The following is a 20,319-nucleotide window of genomic DNA, read 5'->3' as shown; positions in this document are numbered from 1 at the left end:
AAGGCATCGCCTGCGTCTGTGTTGACGGGTAGCTCCCTCCCGACTTGAGTTCGCCAGAGAACCGTTTGCAGTGGGCGGAGCCCCAATCATATTTTAATGACACTCTGGTCTGCTTACCTCAGTAAGGTTTTAAGTCCTCAAAATATCTTCAAAGCTTATATACTTTTACTTTAATTTTTACAACTATCTAATAGAAAGAGGGAGCAAGGAGGTCACAATCACAAAAGAACAGGAAACCCAAACAATCCAATCAAAATAAGGGATTTTTCATCAAAATGGATAATCCCTGGCTTCTCCCTCTTCCTCTTTGTGAGTGTGTATGTCTCTCTGTCTTTTTCTTTCTCTCTGTGACATCTAGATGATAGACAAGCGTGGGCAAAAGTAGATTAAACTACCAGCCATTATTACTTAGAAGACAAATCATAAGTAAGGATACAAAAATAGCAAGAAGGAGATGATGATAAATAATACAAATAAATACAATAATTAATAAGTAACAATACAGGAATAAACTCTGTTTTGTGTACTCACAACAGTAGGCCTACCTTTGCGCACCCCTATATTCCAACAAGTCAAGAAGGATGAGTGAACATTAGAGACATTTTTCTGGTAACTGTTAATATCAATCCCCATAACATCATCGTTACTAAGTCTTTGGTTTAATTAGCCACTGATACTTCACTCTGCTTGGTGCTTTCAAGTCAATTGATAGATGCCTATTTTTGAGTCATATTTCTATCATGGAGTTTTTTCTATTAAACTGAAGAGCCCTTCACTTACCCGGAGGAATGGCGGTCCTCTGCATTATATTTTACAGAGCTCCAAATAAATTATGAAAGCTCTTTTTTTAAAATAGAGAACTCCAGATCTTTTTCCTCCAAAGCACATAACAATTTTCAATCATAAATTTGGAGTGAATCTATGCTTCTTGGTATTTATGTACCTTTGAGTAGAAGAGGTAACTATATGCTTGTTTCTATGTACAAACTGTGTTGATAAACCTTTAGAGCAAGAAGATACCAATAAATCTAGTTGAACACTTAATATAGCACCAAAGTGTTAACCTATAATTCAAGTCAATTGGGCAAATATAGGAGCATTTTAGGAGAGTAACCACATGCGTATACCTTGTGGTAGCCCCTGATTCTATGTGGAGGAAAATGTGTTTTTGAAATCTCTAGGGAGAAATCAGATACCTTTTCACAGATACGTTAATTTTTGAAAAGATCCTGACATATTTGTAATGCGCAGTACAGCATCACACCAGGTACTACTAAGTTTTGACAAAGTTACTCTCTGCCACTGAAAATCATCTTTAAATGGGTGGCCACCATCTTGGTCATGTAGTCATGGCTGTGAATAGACACATTGATGTCTGTAGTTGTCATGCTTTCTCTGTTGGCCCAAAAAACAGCGGATCCATGTGCTCCTAATCCAGGATGAAGGGAACTGAGCTGTGAAAGCAAGTGGAAGAGACAGACCCCAATTGACAGAGATGAGTTACAGTAACTACCAGACTACAGAGAGATAGCATTAGTCATGCCATGTTGATTTCAATAGACTTAACACCTGGTTGTTAAAAAGAGTGAATTGATTAAATGTTTTAAGGCAGCAGTGTTATTGAGTTTCCTCAGTGCCTGTGTTTCATAATAGAGATTAGACATCACTATGGATTCACAGCCCCAACTCTGGGAACCTTCAGTCCATTAAGAGACAGCAGCAACCAGCTCTACAAATGTAACAGAAACAGGATGCGTCCCCAGTTTAATTCGGAGGTTACTTAGCCCTCCTCTCCACATTGTGTTGACGGCACACTTTCCCTTCCTTTGCAGCTTCTGCAGCAGGCCACCTCCTCCAGCAACCTGGGTGCGTTCAGTGGCATTCAGCAAATGGCTGGTAAGTCATGAACCGTACCTTTCTTCTGACAGTGCTGTTGTCTGAATTTGAGGGGGTTCGGAGGGCAAAGAAAAGCAGCAGGGGAAGAAAGAGAACAAAGAGCAATTACCATGGCTCTTCCCTCTCTGCTTTAGGTGTTAAAATTAGAATAGCTGCTGGAAAGTTGCTCTCCTACCTCTGGCATTTCCAACACTTATAGCAATGAGGGGATGGAGAATTCCTGCATAGTATACTCATTTCCTTATTTTTAAAAAATGGGATTGGCTACTGGGGAATTTCCAGCAAGATTCTGACATCCAGGGCAGCCAAAATGATTAACATCCTTCTAAAATTTTAATAACTGGCGGTCAATAAAAATGGTCTGACCTCCATAATGAAAGCCAAGATTGCAGGCCTATCTTTTCTACAGTGCACAGTCCCCTGATGTCCACAGACAGTTACCAGGGTGCCTTTTTCACTTTCGTGCCCCAGTTGACAGAATTGGGCATCAGATGCTTTTATGCAAAACTATAATCTTTGTTCTTGAGAAAATCAAAGTGTGGCTGGATTTGAAAGCCGGCTCATGAAGGGTTTCTGTTTCTAATGAGCTGTGTCAGTAGTAGCTGAGGTGCAGTGATTAGTGAAAGGTCACTCCTGCTGTGTCACCTTCCAGGCTGATATCCTAACTTACCACGGGGCCGGGGACGGCAGCTTGTGCAATAAATCAGAACACAGGTGCCATTAACCTGCCGCGAGGAGCAGTGAGAAAGCTTTTTCCTTGTTTCTTTCCAGAGAGGTGGGGAGCGAGGGCAAGGAGAAGAACAGATTTTTGGCACATTAAAATCAGGCAGTGTGTTTTAATCAAGGACACCCTGAGTCAATACGCAGAATGAAAGCCAGATTTCTTTATCTGTTACTATGAAAACTCCTTTTCTTTCTCTCTCTCTCTCTCTCTCTCTCTCTCTCTCTTCCCCAAATATGTGTCCTTGGTTTTTCTCCTGTGTCACTTTGAATGGATTTGGAAAGACTTGCAAGGAGAATTCATAGGTTTCTCTGTGTACATGTGCTGTGATCGTCCACCCAGCCTTTCACTGTGGCCTCTCGAACTAATGGTGACTTGTTGTCTGATGGGATATATTGTCCTACAGTAAAAACACTGTGGAATTGTTCACTGGGCTTTAAATCTACTGACACTGCCAGCTTGTTCTGTTGTAATCACAGCTTTTGGATTATAAGAAAAAATATTTATGTGTTCAAATGATGAGTAGTTAAGTCATTCGCCAGTATCTTTATGGATACAGTTTAGGAAGCTGGTATTGGAGCTAAGAATCATATTGGATGGTTAATTTATTCTTCGTTCTGTGAAGGGAATTGGAGTGACATAAGTAAAATATTCGGGAAGTTTTCTATGTTTTAAAAAGAGAAAACCTCCAGATTACAAGCGCTAAAATAAATGGCAAGTTTTGTGACACTTTCAGCCAGTACAGGATTTGTTTTTCTTCTAATAGTATGGACCCACCCAGATCCAAAATTAGGGTCTTTGCTTCGAGGAAGCCTCAGGCTCCCCAGCTCCCACAGCTGAATTATGCAGAGAAGGTCACTGGGTCCTCAGGCGACTGCCAAGTGCATCTTCCTGGGCAGACAGCGTGCCCTGTCATTTTTCATTAGGCTGTGCATTCGCCTCGCCAGCCACAGGTCAGGATGCTGGCATTCACCTGCTTCGTGCGCTCATTTAAAGACCGAGGGTATCTGGGAATCATCTTAGAAGGTGCATGGAGCAGATGGCTAATTTAAGGCACTCTGAAGGCACTGGGCCTTCCAAAATACTGCTTTCTTGAACCTTCAGTATGTTAAATCCAGCACCCTGCGTCTGCGCAAGCTGGGAGAGTAAGTCCTGAGCAGTCCATATGGACCCTGGCCTTGAACATTTAGAGTATTAAGGATGTAGATGTCAAGGCTCTGTCTGCTGGGTGATTTTTCTATAAAGCGTGCACTTATTCATAAGCATAATCAAGTCTCATCTTCCCAAATGTTTGAAGCATCATGGTTTGGGGTTTTGTTTGTTTTTTTATCAATAAGGTAAAGTTACATGACATCCTGCTCTTTCGTCTTGTCCCAAAAGTAAGGCTTAACTTGTGTCTTTGCCAGTCATTATAAAGTGGATGGGTAATAGGGGCCACTTCCTACAGAAAGTGTCCCCAGCTCCCCAGGTGTGGGAGGGGTGCCTCGGAAGCCCTCACCTCCTCACCTCCCTTCCTCACCTCTCCGACACTCCTGAGTCATTGGCGCCCTGGGAGCTGGCCGAGGCAAGTGAGTCAGCCCTCCCCCCTCTGAGAGGGGCTCGTGACTATTTTTGAGCAAATGAGTAAACAAATTTATGAACTGACAAACTCAAATTTATGTTTTGGATATGTTCCCAATGGCTCTTAAGTTAAATGCCTGGTTTCTTAATGAAGAAATTTGGCATTAGCCTTATCTCTAAGAAAAAAAAAAATTAAGTATATAAGCTAAGGACAGTATGTTCATAGATATGTTGCCAAGGCTTTGAAATTAGAGAGTTCATACATCACACATGTTACAGTGCACGTGGCCCATAGCACACACGGTAGGCGGGAACCCTGAGGTCCACAGATCCCAAACTCCACCTGCGGTTAAAATGCTCATCAAGTGGCTGAGACTGTGGCACTGTGCAAGGGGGCACCTAGGCAATTCAAACACCAGTTTTGTGTCTACAGTGACATAATAAACTCCACGTATAAAATCCAAGTACTCCAGTGTGGAGCGCTCACCAAAGAGAATGAAATATCATCCTGGAAACTAATAATGTTTTGTTGTGAACAACTCTCAAAACATAATGGTCTATCCTTCTGGAGATTCAAGTTTATCAGCAGAGTCTAAATTGTATGATGTGAATGAGTAAAACACTTGCTGTTTGAAGAGAAAAATGAAATAAATCCCAAAAAAAGAAGCAGAAAAGAAATTTTAGATGACAGGTTACTAAGTAGTTTCATTAATAAAATGGAATGAGACATCAACTATACTCTTCTGTCAAACTAAAGGTAACTCTAAACGTGTTCCATGATTTTATAAAAGGACACCTTTATTAAATATGGATTTTAAAAGGAGAAAATAGATTGGGATTGAATCTTAATCTGGATGCATTTATGTGTACTCTTTGTGCATCTCTGAAATTGATTGGTTTTTCCCTCTTAAAACCTGTAGTAAAAATCATGTCCATTTTTTCATTCAACAATTGTATTTGTTACATGAGTTTCTGAAATCTCAGAAACGTAGGTCTGAGTTTGGGCTCCGACTATGGATATTTCCTGAGGAAGAAGGAAAGGGGAACAAGTGGCTTTTCGGTCATTAATTTCCTTATAACAACTGTCATCTCAAAACAGGATCATTTTAGAAAAACAAGGGTAGTATGTTAGTCTTGTTTTTAACAGAGCTCCCTGAAATAGCCCTGCCATTTATCCTCATAGCGAGCCAAGGACAAAACCACCCCTTTGTTATTACATTACAGCTGGAAAAACTGAAGGATGACAAGTGAAATTAGTAATGCCCCAGTAAGGGGCATGATATGGACGAGGATGCAGCATTCCCAAATAGCAAACAGCTCTATGAGGCAGGGACCCCGAGTGCCCAGTGTTGCAGGCGGGACAACTGAGGCTTAGGGAGGTTAGTTAAGAAACTTGCCCAAAGTTACTACACTGGTAAGTGGATGATCCCAAGTTGACATCCACTTCAGCCTGACCCTAAAACCCAAGCTCTCTTGCCCCCAAGCCTGTGCAGCAGGGCTCAGTGTCTCAGCAAATTCAGGTATGTGTGCATATATACAGGCTGCAGTCCCTTGCCGGCCCAGGAGGTTTAGCAGGTCAAATAATAAACGAGTCCACGTTGTAGGTAATGATGCAGGAACAGCCCCAAATCTGCCCAGAAGGAAGCAATTCTGAGACAGTGCCTCCCTTCATTTTGAACAGTCTTTGAAGTATGTAAGAGTGGCTCGCTTTCTGTTAGGGGCATGTCTTTCCTAGGGCGAGGGATCATTATTAGGAAAGTATAGAGATTATGAAGCAATGGCTGAAGAGAAGAGTATCTTTTGATAAACAAGAGAAAACATTCACTTTACTTCTGATATTCGATACAGCTGCTAGTAATTCCCTTTCAGAATATCTAGTCCACATTTTTTAAGTAACAGTAAAAGTATAGAGTGTAAATATTGGCTTCCAACAACACAGCGATGCTTTCATCAGTTTGAGATGCATTCCCGCAGAAGACTGTCTTAGAATATCTGTGGTAAGTGGGAAGATGGAAGGTATTTAAAAAACTGCACTGGAGGCTGAGAAGCCGGCATTGGAGACCCTCCCGAGGTGTGAGGTGTGCATCCTGGACCCACACGGATTCCTGTGCTTCCCAAGGACTGGCTCCCACCCTCGCACCACAGACACTTCCTGCGAATGTGCTAATGGGCCTTATGAGAACGTTTTATAACCACCCATCTGTCACTTTCTAACAGACCTGATTGGCAAGCACTTGTAACAACTGACATCTGTTCTCGCTTATTGATATGCAGATTTATGGTAATTGCTATGAACAATAAGACACAAAATTACCTAGGGTGAACATTAAATTAAATTTTCATGCCCTTCTCCTTATAAATAATTTTTTTTAAATCTTAAGTTTCAAGTAGGCATATTGCACATCTGTTTTCCACATCATTTCTTCGTTTGGAGAAGGACCCTCTTTTCCGAAGTAATGAATGAAATGTGGAATCCCTGTATTCCCAACTTTTTTTTTTTTCCTGCCATCTTGATCTTGGCACACTATTGGGTTTCATAAAACCTATTTAAATGTTTTGTATTTCCAGTCACCCAGATTATCACCCCTGTTTTGAGGGATGCCCATCCGAGCAGAATTCTGCATACGGTTCAAAGGGGTGGTTTCTCTTCTTCGAAAAGAGCCGTGTGCACACCAGACCCAGCTCTCCCTGTGAGGCCCCCTGCTATCCGTCTGGTGCCCTTTCCGGATCTTTGTGTGGGAGCAGCCGAGAAAGGGAAAGGGGGCCTGGTGGGCGGAGAACCAGGAGGCGCCTGGGCAAGGAGCTGAGAGAGAGTGCACTCAAACACCCCAAAAGGAAAAAAGAAGCGAACCAGAAATGTGAATTCGAAGTGCTCGGAAGCAGAAACCCCTGTTAATGACCTCTGGGACGCCAGTGTTGGCCCAGAGCAGAGGTAAAGGAAGGGAGACCTCGTTCCAGCCGGGAGCAGGCCGTCTGCAGCCGCAGCCCACTGAGGTCTGAAGAGACGGCGATGCGTCGGGAGGCCAGAAGAGCCTGGGGCAGCTGAGGAGGCAGAGGGTGACACTGCAAGCCCATCCACATGGAGCTTCCCGGGCCACTTCCTGATGTGGGACAGATGCCTTTTCTGGAAATTGCATGGCCCCCAGGCCTCCTTCCTAGGTGGGATGGCCACACTTTGGGTGACGGCTCCCTGGTGGTGGGAGCAGGAAGAACCAAGACATCAGTACTGTTGGCAGGGTGGGTTCTGTTTCGTGTCCACTTTGCCGCTGAGGAGTCCAAGGCACCGAGAGTTGAGCACATTCTCTCAGGGTGAGGTAGGCTGGCGGGAGGTGAGGCAGAGCCAGATCGAAACCCAGGTGTCTGAGAACGGGGCCTGCACTCTTCTTGACCAGCCGTGCTGCCTCCAGGAAATGGTGCTTGTTGTCACATTGTCACCAGCAGAGAAGGCTGGGCATTCCAGGCCCCAGGAACACAGGACAGAGTAAAGAAGAGATGCCTCTGCGTTGAGAAAAGCAGAACAGAGGTGCGGGGGGCAGGTATCAGGGCTGGGAATGGGGCCCCCACCCAGAATAAGGGGCTGGGAAGCTGCCCTGCCCACCTCTAGTGTACTGAGCACTTCTGTCTGGAATGAGTGGGAAGGGAGCACTGTGCACTCTGCCAGGGTCTGCCCACAAGCCCGCCGAGATGACAGGGATAGAAGGACAGGTGTGATCCTCCACTGGGATGCACCCCCACCCCAGTTCAGTTTTCCTGTGCTCCTGTCTCATGCCATCAAACCAGAGACTAGTGACAAAGAGTTTCTGAGTCTGGACCTGTTTCTAGAAACTGATAGAAGATTATTCCCCAGCTCCTGGCTTCTCTCTGCTCCAATATACAACAACCTCTTTGGGGGCGGGACTGTCTTGTTTTCTGCTTAATTCTCAGCGTGGTACCCAGGATCTGGCCCATCGTGGCCACTCAGTAACAGACAGATAGGTGGATGGATGGATGGATGAATGGACAGATGGATGGGTGAGTGGGTAGACAGACAGATGGACAGGCGGACAGATACATAGAGGGGCAGGCAAATACAGGCCCTGTTCCCTGCTGATTCTCTCCACCTAACCCTCTCTTCCTTTTCCCCCAGATTCCTCTAGTGTTAGGACTCACAGTGGCCTCTCCTTTCCACTCATCACCCCTGCTTCCTTTGGCCCCTGTTTTGTTTGTTTCTTGCAGTGCGATTGTTGAACAGAGTGCCCCCTTGGCCCCCATGCGGTGTTCCAGAGCCAAGATCCCCCTGCCTGGCCCTTCTAGCTGGAGGCAGGGAAAGGCTGAACAGGGTGGCATGCTCAGGATGGAGTGTGGGAGGGGAGGGGCAGAGGGGACGCTGAGGGGGGCACGCGGGGCTCAGCTGGCGTTTCTGAGCAGAAAGGGCACTGGGGGAGAGAATCTGAGTGTTGTTGGCCAGGCTCCAGGACCTGTAATGGGTATTGGTGGGTGTGATGAGGAATACATACAGTTCTAATAAATATTTGTAGAATGGTTAACTAATGATAGAGGGTAACAGTCAATACTTGACATGTTACAAATACTAAAGAGCTGGCAAAACATGGAGAAAACCAAAAACTTGGTTGGGTCTATGGATAGTACTCTTTGAGAAATTTATGAAAATTTCACACTATTTATTATTCTCTCCATTCATCCTTCATGGATTCACCCATCACTTCTTATGTAGACAGCAGAAAGAGAGAGAGAGAGAGTGTGTAGGTGGACTTGATGATGAATAAGACAACATCTTTGTTCTCATGGAACTGAGTATCCAGGTGTAAAGTTAAGGAATAAACAAAAATAGCGTCAAAGTGGAATACAATTCATGAATGACCCCAGCGTTAGAAACAAGGAGATGAGGGAGTTTGCAGGTAGCACACAAAATGCATGTGTTAAATGCAAACTCCCAGTCTTCCTCTGAGGGGGGTGTGAGCTGTGGCTGGATTGCCACCCCAGCCAGGAAGCTCCGCCACCATAGGCTCCGTGGCCTCTGACTTGAGCCTCTGCCCCAAGTGCGGGGGCCAGTCTCCCTCCAACTCTGGGACTCTGCCATCAGGGCACCGTGGCTACCCCCCGGCCCAGGTCAGAGGAAATGTCCCTGACGAGGGCCGGTGGGCTGGTCCTGGGAGAGTGGCTTTTCGTGTCATTAATCAGTGCCAGATGTGCATTGTGGGTTTTACTTTCAGTGCTAAACTCTCCACTTGTCTGTGCAGCCAGCTGTGGGTAATGTAGTCTGGTCGTCTGGTTTATATCATTAAAACATTAGAGGGAACATTTGTCACTAGACGGCCAAGAGGGAATATATGGGTCAGTATCCATGTTCCTTGCTCCTGGCAACATGACTCAAAGCCCGCACTCACGTCACACTCAGGTGTGAAGCGCATTCAGGCAGCTTTCAGGAGTCGGCCTCGGCCCCTCGCTGGGCCCAGGTGGGTCTGCACTGAAGCCAGGCAGCTCCTGCGTTTCCCCCAGTTCCGTTTCCTCAGGTCAGCCTGGGAAACAAGAGCAGCGCTTTCTCAGCTCTCGCATTCTCATCAATACAACCCTCAAGAGCTTTGTCCCCAGTTGCCTGTGCTTGAGAAAGTGGGGTTAAACTCACAGGATTCCACAAATTCTGCTGTCTTGCTCCTGGGGACCCCTGGAAACTAAGTGGGTTTTGGAAAACAGGTGTTTGAATTTCACCCCAAGCCAAGAGAGCTGGACGTCTCCTGGAAGAAGATAGGGTATCATTTTGAGGAAAAGGAAAACGCATTTTGCGGCAAAGACACCAAGAACTCTTTTCTGAGTAGAAAGAAACTCTGCTAGAGGGAGGGGTTCAGGACAGACGAGCGGGGTCAGGGAGCCGTGCTCCAAGCCGTGCTGAGGCTGAGGGCCCCACGACTGTGGCATGGGGCCTTCGCAGGTATATGTTGCTAGAACGTTCTCCCACCCTTCGATCTGCGCCCCTTCCCCAATACATATGGAAGCCATCATTAGCTACTCCAGAGCAGATTAAATTTGCTCAATAGCCATTTATTAAGTGTCTGTATTTGAGACATGAAGAGAAGGCAAAATTAAGCTGATTACTTAACTCCAGTATCTTTCTATAGAGAATTCCTCTGTATAGGAGAGAGCCATTGTTCCCTGCTTCTCAAATGTGCATTAGTGTGAAGTGAATCATGGAGAAAGACTTTGAATGTTCAGAGAACATGTGAATTGAGCAATAGAAGAGGAAAAAAGATACCAAAAATGCTTATGACAAAGACTCCAGATCCCGAGCCCCACGCCAGGCATGGCCACATGTAAAATGAGTCTGAAGAGAGTTCACTGACAATAACAACAGCAATCGTCACTGACATTTATTGGGTGCTTACATTGTGCTAGTCACTATGCTAAGTAATTTGCATTTGTCTACTTAATCTGCACAATAACCCTTTGAGGTAAGAGACAATTCCAATTATCACTCACTGAACAGGAAACCAGAGAGGTTAAGTAATTTTCCCAGAGTCACACAACAGGTAAAGTAGCAGATCCAGGAAGACCTATCAGTTCCACTTTGAAGGCAGAACTTTTCACCAATAAACTGCCTATTTCTGTCAAACACCTTCCACGAGCATCTGTCGAGCTTAGGGGTAAACACTGAGAGTTTACCCCTAAACCCTTCCCACCCCTACCCAAGCCCAGACCGTACTGTTTCTTGACAGCATCATGGCGGAAGGCCCAGCTGGGAATCATGGAAGTCTCCACTTTCTTTTCCAGCTGATGCAGCTGGGAAGGGTGTCCTGGGTTAGGAGCAGCAGCACCACAGTGAGGTGACTGCTAAGAAGTTAGGGGGCACACGAGTCACCAAGGCATGCATCGCGGGGCTTAGTGCCCCGGGCCTCTAGTGCCATCACCTGCCTGGCAAAGTGGGCCTGTTGCTAAAGCTGCCACCTTTCTCTTCCTTTCACAGGCATGAATGCTTTACAGTTACAGAATCTGGCCACCCTGGCGGCAGCTGCAGCCGCGGCGCAGACCTCAGCCACCACCACCAATGCAAACCCTCTGTCCACCACGAGCAGCGCCCTGGGAGCCCTCACCAGCCCTGGTAAGGGGACGCGGAGAAAAAGACGCCCAGGTCTGCACACGCCTGGGTGCCAGGTGCAGGGTATCTGACTGGGCATCGGGCTTAACTTGTGTCACTAATTATTTTTAAAGAACCAGACTTTCAACTTGCATGTGTTTTATTTTCCAATGAAAAAAAATGTTTTCTCTGGGAGAATCCACCATGCTTGTGATTCTCTCACATTTATTTTGTTTCAAAAATATGTTGTCCATTCAATCCTCATTAAGTCTTCACCATTATGAAGAGCCTCTATCTCTTAGTCATGCTTTCTTCTTCTTCTTCTTCTTCTTCTTCTTCTTCTTTTTTTTTTTTTTTTTTGGCAATTTAAGAATTCTCTGTTAAATCTCAAAATCCCTAATCATTCCAGTGTGATTTTACACCCTTACCATTCTTCACATTTTATTTTAAAATCCACAGTCTAAAGGGACTATCTTTGTTGTTTGTTTATGGTCATGTTCTGGACTATGTCATTTGAAGTCGTTTTCCTCAGAAATTTTGTTGCCTTATTCAAAAGCAGATGCCATTTTTCTTTCATACAAGCCAGACATAATGTGGTTGCTTGGATACCATGATTTGTTTGTTAAGAAATGTTTCTCTGGCTTCTCTTTCTTCCTGAATTTTCTAGACCTTGATAAATGATCTCGCCTCCTCCTCTGGTGCGTGGAGGAGTCGGCCTGGACAGTCTCCAAGTTTTCTCCAACTCTGAAACCTCGTGACCCTCTATTGGCTATGCCAAAAAGATTAGCTAAGTGTTGAAAAGACTTTTATGTAATAGTGCAAGGTTTTCTTTCAGAAAAATAGAAAATGAAAGCTACAGCGCACCACAGACCGGCTTTCCTGAGGCTTTTGACATTAGGGAGCAGTGAAGCCCGTTGGCAGGTTTAAAGGCTATAGCCCTGGGTCTGTTTATAAAACATTGTGGATCTAATATATACATTTCCCTTTGAGTATAGTTTTGAGGGAGAAATCTAGGAGATTTTTTAGGAAAAGCTGGGGGATTTATCCTTAATGTACAGTAATCTCATAGCAAAAGCCCATATAGGCATTGACTTCATTCTCTAAAATGTCTTCAGAAATGTACCATTACTTGTGCAATAAATGGTATTCCTACAAAAACAACTTTTGTGATTTCAACAAGTTATAGTACTAATGCAATATATAATGCAATCGTTATTTAAACAAACCCTATAGTTACCCTTTTAAGAAATAAACATTTTGACACAATAAATCCCCCCTTATAAAAATAGTAGTGATTTATCTTAAAAACAAATTTAAAAATTAACCTCTCTGATATATCTGTTTTATAAATCAGATTGAAAAGTATTTTTTCAAGTAAGCACTTTTACCTCCCCATGAAGGCTATGATATTATTACATTAAAACACCACACATTTTATTGTATCTTTAATCAGAAGCTGATATTTTTAACTATATATTATTTGGAGGAGGAAAACTAAAATTCCCTCAAAATCTGAACACTCGTTTATATAAAAATGAAGAGGATTTGCTCTCTTTTTTTAAGAGAAAGCAGTATTACCTTTTTTGTCTAAAGTAAATTTTTCTAATTTTTCATTGTTAACAGGTAGAAAAAAAGAAAACTCTTATTCTTACAAAAACTCTCTTCCTTATATGGCAAGGATCCATATAGCCCACAGTTTGGATCATCAGTCCTTAAATATAACTTTGACATACTTAATACTATAGTTACATTAAAATTATTCCACTATTCTGACAGTTGTGTTAAGGGTACAGGGCCTGATGTTTGCTTGTGAGGGTTCATTTCACTTATTAAAGAAGAATATTAAAATATATTCTTCTGTCGTGACATTTGTGCTGGAATGTGCTGTAGTTCCAGGGAATCAAAATTAATATTTGAACATTTCATTCTTCTTTAAAAGAGGACTTGCCAGTTTAAGCAGCCAAGTGCAAAAGCGGCTGTGAGCTGACCGGCGGTGCTCCTTAAGTGCTGGTACCGTGGTCGGCGCTGCCCTGGCAGCGGGGACAGAGCCGTGAACACAAAGGACGGCCCGGTCCCTTCTGCCCCGCAGCCTTCCAGTCTGTCAGGGTAACTTGGACAAGCAGCAGACAAGGTTGTGCCCTGTACGTGACGGACAAACGCTGTGACGAGACACTGGGCAGGAAGGTGGAGAGAGCAAAGGGGGTTGAAGGCCGCTTTCTCTCTGAAAAGGTGACATTGGAGCAGAAACCTGAATCAAGGGGAGGAAGCAATGTTGCTATCTAGGGAAAGGGCCGTTCAGGCAGCGGACAGAGCAAACGTAAAGTCTGCAAGGCAGGAGGGGGCTTGGCGTGATCCCAGACTAGCAAGGAAGGCGTCTCTGGTGCTGAGAGGGCGAGAGGTGAGGTCCACACTGTGGGTCCACAGCCCTTCCCTCCAGTGTGGTCAGGAGCCACAGATATGTCATAACCATCTCAAAATGCAGTGTACTTAGACAGCCTAGGAAGGGGGCCAAAGTATTTAAAGAACCTGAGACATATTTGACCATTTTCAGTTTTTTCCTGGGGCCATAATGAAAGGGACAGTGTGTCCTGAGATCATCCCCATCCTTCCTGCTCTCGGTACAACCCACCACTAGCAAGGTGTCCTTCCCTTTGCTCTTAAAGCTGTGTCTGCTCCTCTGTAGATTTCGCTCACTGAGGTATCATTGAGAGTGGCTTTCTCTTCTCTGTTGAGGAATACTTTGCATAATAGCTGAAAGTATTTCATTAGAATCCTGAAGTGTAGCTGCAGAAACGATTTAAATCTACATTTCAATTATATTTCTTAAGTATAACTAAAAAATCTGGCGTTTAAGTGAAAGTAAATTATTTGTCTAATTTCCATCAGGGACTCTTTCAAAGTCACAGAAAATGTGGTTAGTAGAATGCATGACTCTCCACTTCATCAGAGCCATTTCGGGGGCAGGGCTGGGGGGGGGGGGCAGGCAGGGAGAAAGCAGTTCCCAAGGCCAGTGCCTTTGCTTATTATTTTTAAATAATAAAAAGCTGGGTTTATTGTTCCATTAACAACCCAGTCAAACTGTGAAATGCATCACTCCTGCAAAGGCTTGGTTTTACCTTGTTTTTAATGCTGTCTCTTAATGCGTCAGACAAATCTACCCAGAAAGGAAAGGGACAATTCAAACCCCTAAACTATTAATTCTTTTAATAATTGTAAATTTATCATTTCAATTTTGCATGCCCAGGAACAGCCTCCCTACAGCATTATTATAAATGATTTTAAACCGTCTATGCTTTAAAACATGAAAGATTAAGCTTTAATTTTTGTTTAAAAAAATATATATATCCCCTCTGGCAATAAATAGGTTCCTTTGTCTCATGGCCTTGAAATAAAAATTAAAATGGTCTAAATTGCCCATGGTTAGAATAAGTGTTTCATGCAATTATCAGATGGTAGTGAATAAAATTAGAAATTAAATCATGAAAGAATAAAAACCAGGTGAATGCATATATGCCTTTTATAAGTTTCTCCCAGGTCTTTTGAAACCTAATTTAATCATGTTTCTTGTCTTTTATTTTGATGTGATAATTCTCCCTTTGTTTACCTCAGTCATCTATTTAGTTAATTAATTCTTGGGTCATTTCTTCGTACCGAGTTTTGAACCTGTTTTGAGGAACGTGTCTCTGTATTGATATAAAGGGGCCAATTGTCTCTAAGGCATGCAGCTAGGTCTTAAAGAAAGGTAGTATTTGTCTTCCACCCAGCTTGTAGATGTGTTGTGTTTGCTTGGTAATTCTGAGAACTTAGGAGAGAGCATTGTTATTGCCACATAGGAACATTTCTTTGGCATTTTCTGTCTAAGATACAATATTGCGTTCCTGTACCACATTATTCCACTGACCTTCTATTTCCTTTCTTTAAAAAACAAAAAGATGTTTTAAAATTCTCCAAATGCTTCTGTAAGTGCACTCAATCAAGTACACATTTCAGGATAATAGATAATTTCTTTTGATAGCGTAAAGCATTTTAAAATGCTAAGAAAGCATTTTTCCATTCCCACCATTGACTTTTCAAATAGTTTTCACTTGAAATGCTAGGCAATATTGTTCCCCATCTCCCAGATGTTCCCCGCCTCCCCAGGCTGTGACAGGCACAGCACAGCCAGCCCCCGGGGAAATGGTGCCGCTGCCCTGCGGACTGTTTGAGGTTAACAGAGGATGGAGGTGTCTTCGCGTGAGTCAGGCCCCCCCCCCCCGCCCCCGCCCCCTCCCCGTACCTCTCCCGTAAGAAGGACCAGGGCGTGGCCGCCTTCAGGGCCACACACCCTTGTCAGGGCAGTGGGGGAGAAAAGCAGCCGGCTGAGTGGCCGAATGAGCAGGAGGACACAAGGAGCTATCCCCAGACCTTTCAGTGTTACAGAAGCTTCCGTCCCCCTACCTGTGCCTGCACGTGTGGTGTTCCAGGGCTCACATCACGTGAACCAGTGGGGTCCGTAGGCTGACGTAGCCCATGTTTTCAACCCTTCTGCTTCTGTGCAGAGCAAGTGCTTCATAATAAACAGGTATTTCTAACAAACCCTTAACTAATTCTAAACCTGAGTCAAATGCAGTCTCCTTCATAAGCAGCTGTATTAGGAGCTCCGCGAGGACAGAGACAGAGGGGAGGCTGAAGTGTGGGGCAGGGGGAGGCGTTCTGCCCCTTCCCCGCTACGGATGGATGTTCTTCGTGCTCCTGCCAGTGCACTTCACCCCTTTCCATCGCGGAGTAGGTGTTTGAGCACCGCCTGTCTCTCACCCTCTGGAGAGAACGGTCAGTTCTTTCAAAACAGGAACAGTTTATTTACCTGTAATCCCCCTTGCATTTGGAAGCCCACCTCACCCCCAGGCACTCAAATGTTGGTTAACTCAATTAACAACAGTAGCAAAGTAAAGGTGTTCTAAGATAAATGTTTTAAAAACCTTTATTCATTCTAGTCCAGGCCGCATCTCTGAGAAGGAGCCCCTAGGCTGTGATGGTGCCCCTTGACAGGGTCGGTGACCCACCTGGCAACCCCTGAGTTGGTTCCAGAGGAATCTAAAAACACGGCACTTCACAGGGGAAGATTCAGGCCTGACTGGTGCCTGAAGAATGAATCAATAGTAATTGACATTAGAACAAAGTCACGTAGAGCAGTTTTTTTATTTCAATAATTTTATGAAGATTGGCTTTCAAAATGTTCTGATGTCATGATACGAGGTAAAGAAGGGTCTCATATCAAATAAAGGCATTTTATTTTGAAAAGAATCATCTACTTGTGTGTGGGCTTTTGAAAACTCATCCCCAAAAAGCGCTCCTTAACCGTGTGAGCTTCACTGACTCCATGTGGTCCTTGGCGCACCTACCCTGGTGAGATAAAGCAACACCTCGTTTAACTTTTCAGAGGTTATTTGCTACTTACACTACACGTTAGCATTCTATTAATTCAGGGGCCAGTTATGCTTAACCTCCCATTTTCCTCCTTAGGCCCCTCTTGTTTCATTGCTGATTATCAAGGAAAAGAACTAAATCTCAAAGCGGTCAGTTTTCTCCTCCACTAGCCAGATGATTAAGTGTTTCAGTCAGGCAGAGGGTAGACAGTTGTTAAAATTAGCTATTTATTTGTCAGGTCAAATCAGTTAAACAGCTTTACGCCCTTACTGCTACTGAAAGAGAACTGACAGCCCATTCTTTTGCTCATTTCCTGAAAGTTCCCACATTTTTTGCTTCTTTTTTTTTAGAACATTTCCACATTGTTGCAATAACTTGTTCTTGTTCTTGACATTATGGGACTCACTTTGTTTTCATCAGTGTTAATGGAGGTTTGACATTATATAAAATGTTCCATAAATAAAATGTCACTATAGTGACTATAGTTTCCTAATATATTTTGCATTCCTTCAACAATATTTGTTGAGCATCTACTATGTACCTGGGACTATTCTAAGATGTTCAAAACATTTCAGGGAACAAAGCTGACAAAAATCCCTGTCCTTCCGTAGATTATATTCTAGCATTAGCTTTTTAAAAACCATTATTTTGCTAAATTCCCACTGTAGTAAATGACTTGATTAGCTTTTAAGCATAGACTATAACTTCTGCACCCTTTGAAAAAACTTCATAACCGATATTTTTATATACTTTATGCTAAAATGTTGCAAATCTGACCACAGCAGGGAGAGGAGGGAACCTTCTTTCTCTGCATTCTTCCTCCTCTATAAACTGTGCCATTTTTTAGACGTTTCATGCAGCAGGGAGCTCTCAGGGTCAGTGTCAGCCAGCGGGGCGGGTCTGGTCAGTCACAGGACCAGGAAAAGGCAAGGAAGTGCACCTGCACTCTGCTCTGCGGCTCCGCAAGAAAAGCATTTCATGAAAATCAAATATTTCAGAAGTTCTTAGGCATTTAAAACATATTTTTGAAAAAAATAATTGGCAGTGGTCCACCTTTCTAGTAAATGGTTCTTATTCAGTATTGATCATCATGCTTCCGGTTTAAAAACAAAAACAAAAAAACATGCAAACATCTCCTAACCAGAGGAGTTTTTGACAACCCTTTCATGGGCTGGGCATTTTGATGTGGAATTACCTTTAAATTTCTCTTATCAAGAAAATGTGACATCTCAGTGCAAATGGAAAAGCAGCTGATTCTCTGATGCATTCTGGTGCCCTGACCTGCCAGAGGGTCCCCAGCCTCCTCCCTCAGAATGGCTTTGCGCAGTGGATGGGCCGCCCACAGGCGATGAGATGGCCCTGACCCAGAGTCTCTTAATAGCCCTGAACTAATTGAAAGCTAAATAAAGCTGTCCCACCGAAGGTGGGGGGCGGGGGGATATTTATGGTTTGTCATTTCACTGCAGAGCCCGCAGTCGGATTTCTGCTAGCCGATTCCACCTGTGCCCTGAGCCCTGCTTGCTGTCCCATGCCCCGTGGGAGGACAGTCCCTGTCACATGTTCAGAGGACCGTCACTCATGCTTTGTTCTTACTTTGTTTTGGGTGCACTTTTTAGTATGTTTAGATATTGGCTCTGATTCTGCATGTGTGTGCACTTAGTGGCTCTGGGGTCTGTGAGTGATTCACTGTAAATCTCGCCCTGCACGGCGTGGCAGAGCCAGGCCAGATGCCCTCGTGATGTGTGCACGGGCTCAGGGGTGTGCCTTCTGTACAGCACAACCGCCCAGCATTTTGTCCCACTAAATTATCTGTGGGGCTGTCTTGATTAACCATTTATCACCACTCACACTGATACAAAGCATCTGTTCATTGCTTAAGTGCATTTTAGATGAGAAAAGCAACAAAACTTGATTCTAGTCACAACTCCCTAAAGGTGCATGATCGGAGGCCCATGTATGAAGACTCGAAAGCAACCAAATAGAAATGTTTCATTCGTTTGTGGTTTAATCCCATGAATTTCTATAAACTTGATGCAGTGGCCACGTACAAAAAAATAAGCAAATCGCATGAACCTGGGCAGTCCAGTTGGAGGGTGGAGAGTCAGATGAGGTACAAGGTATCAGCGAGAGGAAAGAGAGTGCATCTTCAGGAAATGGGGGACATTTTTAATAGAAAGGCTGACATTGGAGCCAAAATTTTAGGATGAGGCAGGCTCTTGAAAGGTAGAGATGGGATGGAAGATATAGCAAATGTGTCAAAGATGAAAAAAGTGCAGAAAAAGAATTTAGTTGGCAAATGGAAATCCATCTCACTTTTCACAAGGATGAGCTTTATGGAAAATCGCAGCCTCTGAAAGCCGTGGCCAGGGCGCGGGAGCGCACTCTCATAGGCAGCCAGGGGCGGCTCCAGGACCTTGAGCACAAGATGTCAGGGATGGGACTCTGGTACCAAATGGAGATGGGGGAGAACAAGAGGAAGCAGGAGTTGAAGAAGACAGAGCATCTTTAGTTTGCAGGACCAGTGGCACAGTGTTTTCATTAGTAGAGAGAAGGGAGTGTGAAGAAAAGGTTTATAGTAGAAGCTGGTTTGATTTTGCACATTTTGGGCTGAAGCACACGTGAACAGCAAGCAGTTGGATATCTGACCCTCGCGTTTATCACAAAGGTCGGAGCTATTAGTAAAATAGCGGATTGAGAATGAACTGCAGAGGTGAAGCAGACCCAGTTGACTTAGGGGCTGGGTGAGATCGTTAAGCTGGGATCATCAAAGCGAGCAGAGAAGAGGACTGAGTCTGCAGTCTGGCTGGGGACAGTTGCTGGAACGGAGGTGCTGAGGGAGCACAGTGTCAGGGAAACTTCGAGCAGCAGTAAGCTAAAGGTGAGAGCAGAGAAGAGGTTCGGGGGTCCCCTCTCATCTGCAGTTTCAGTTACCCACAGTCAACCTCAATCTGAAAATATTAAATGGAAAGGTCCAGAAATAACTCATAAGTTTAAATTGCACGCCATTCTGAGTGAGATGAAATTTCACGCTGTCCCACTCCGTTCTGCCTGGGACCCGAATCATCCCCTCATCCAGCATCTCTGTGCTACAGACACTCCCCACCCTTTAGTCCCTGAGTGGCCATCTCAGTTACCAGAGCGACTACCCTGAGATCCCTGTGCCTGTGTTCCAGCCACCCTTATTTTACCTAACAGCGGTCTCAAAGTGCAAGAGTAGTGATACTGGCAATTCGGATATGCCAGTGACAAGCCGTAAAGAGTGCACATGTAGGAAAAAACATAGTATATACAGGTTCATCAGGCACCCACTGGACGTCTTGGAAAGTACCCCTCACAGACAAGGGGGACGACTGTGTTTGAACTGAGCGCTCCGGTCGTCCGTTCACCCCTACGAGGGGCCAGTGTGCCCCGGCGGTGGGGGAGATGTCAGTCCTGTAGGCACTGAGACGGGAAGCGAGAATCACATATTTACAGATGGCACTTTCATGGAATTTAGTGTTTTTTTCCAAAGTCTGTAAAAGTAGCAGGGTCAATAAGAGGAGAAAGTTGAAGACGGAGGAAATATAAACATATTTCTAAGGTGAAGAGAAGCCAGAACAAAGGAGAAAAGGAAGAGGCTGAGGAGAGATGAAAATTGGTGGACTACGGCAGGAGGAGGTCAAAGGGA

The 20,319-nt window shown here is 44.3% G+C and overlaps 1 protein-coding gene across 7 annotated transcripts in view; it reads left to right on the top strand.

Moving 5' to 3' along the window:
- CELF2 (CUGBP Elav-like family member 2) overlaps window positions 1-20,319 on the top strand; it is a 496,281-nt gene that overhangs the window by 441,561 nt on the left and 34,401 nt on the right. For all 7 annotated transcript variants that reach the window (XM_054593851.1, XM_054593805.1, XM_054593841.1 and 4 more), the window contains 2 exons: window positions 1,833-1,896; window positions 11,136-11,270. In XM_054593851.1, the coding sequence (XP_054449826.1) occupies window positions 1,833-1,896; window positions 11,136-11,270 (199 nt within the window). The remainder of the gene's footprint in view (window positions 1-1,832; window positions 1,897-11,135; window positions 11,271-20,319) is intronic.

The sequence above is a fragment of the Pteronotus mesoamericanus genome, unplaced genomic scaffold (assembly GCF_021234165.1).
Source record: "Pteronotus mesoamericanus isolate MK-2021 breed Mesoamerican mustached bat unplaced genomic scaffold, CSHL_Meso_final contig_130, whole genome shotgun sequence".
NCBI classification, from domain to species: domain Eukaryota; kingdom Metazoa; phylum Chordata; class Mammalia; order Chiroptera; family Mormoopidae; genus Pteronotus; species Pteronotus mesoamericanus.
Note: the sequence above shows the minus strand (reverse complement) of the source record. Positions and strands in the feature narration are given on the sequence as shown.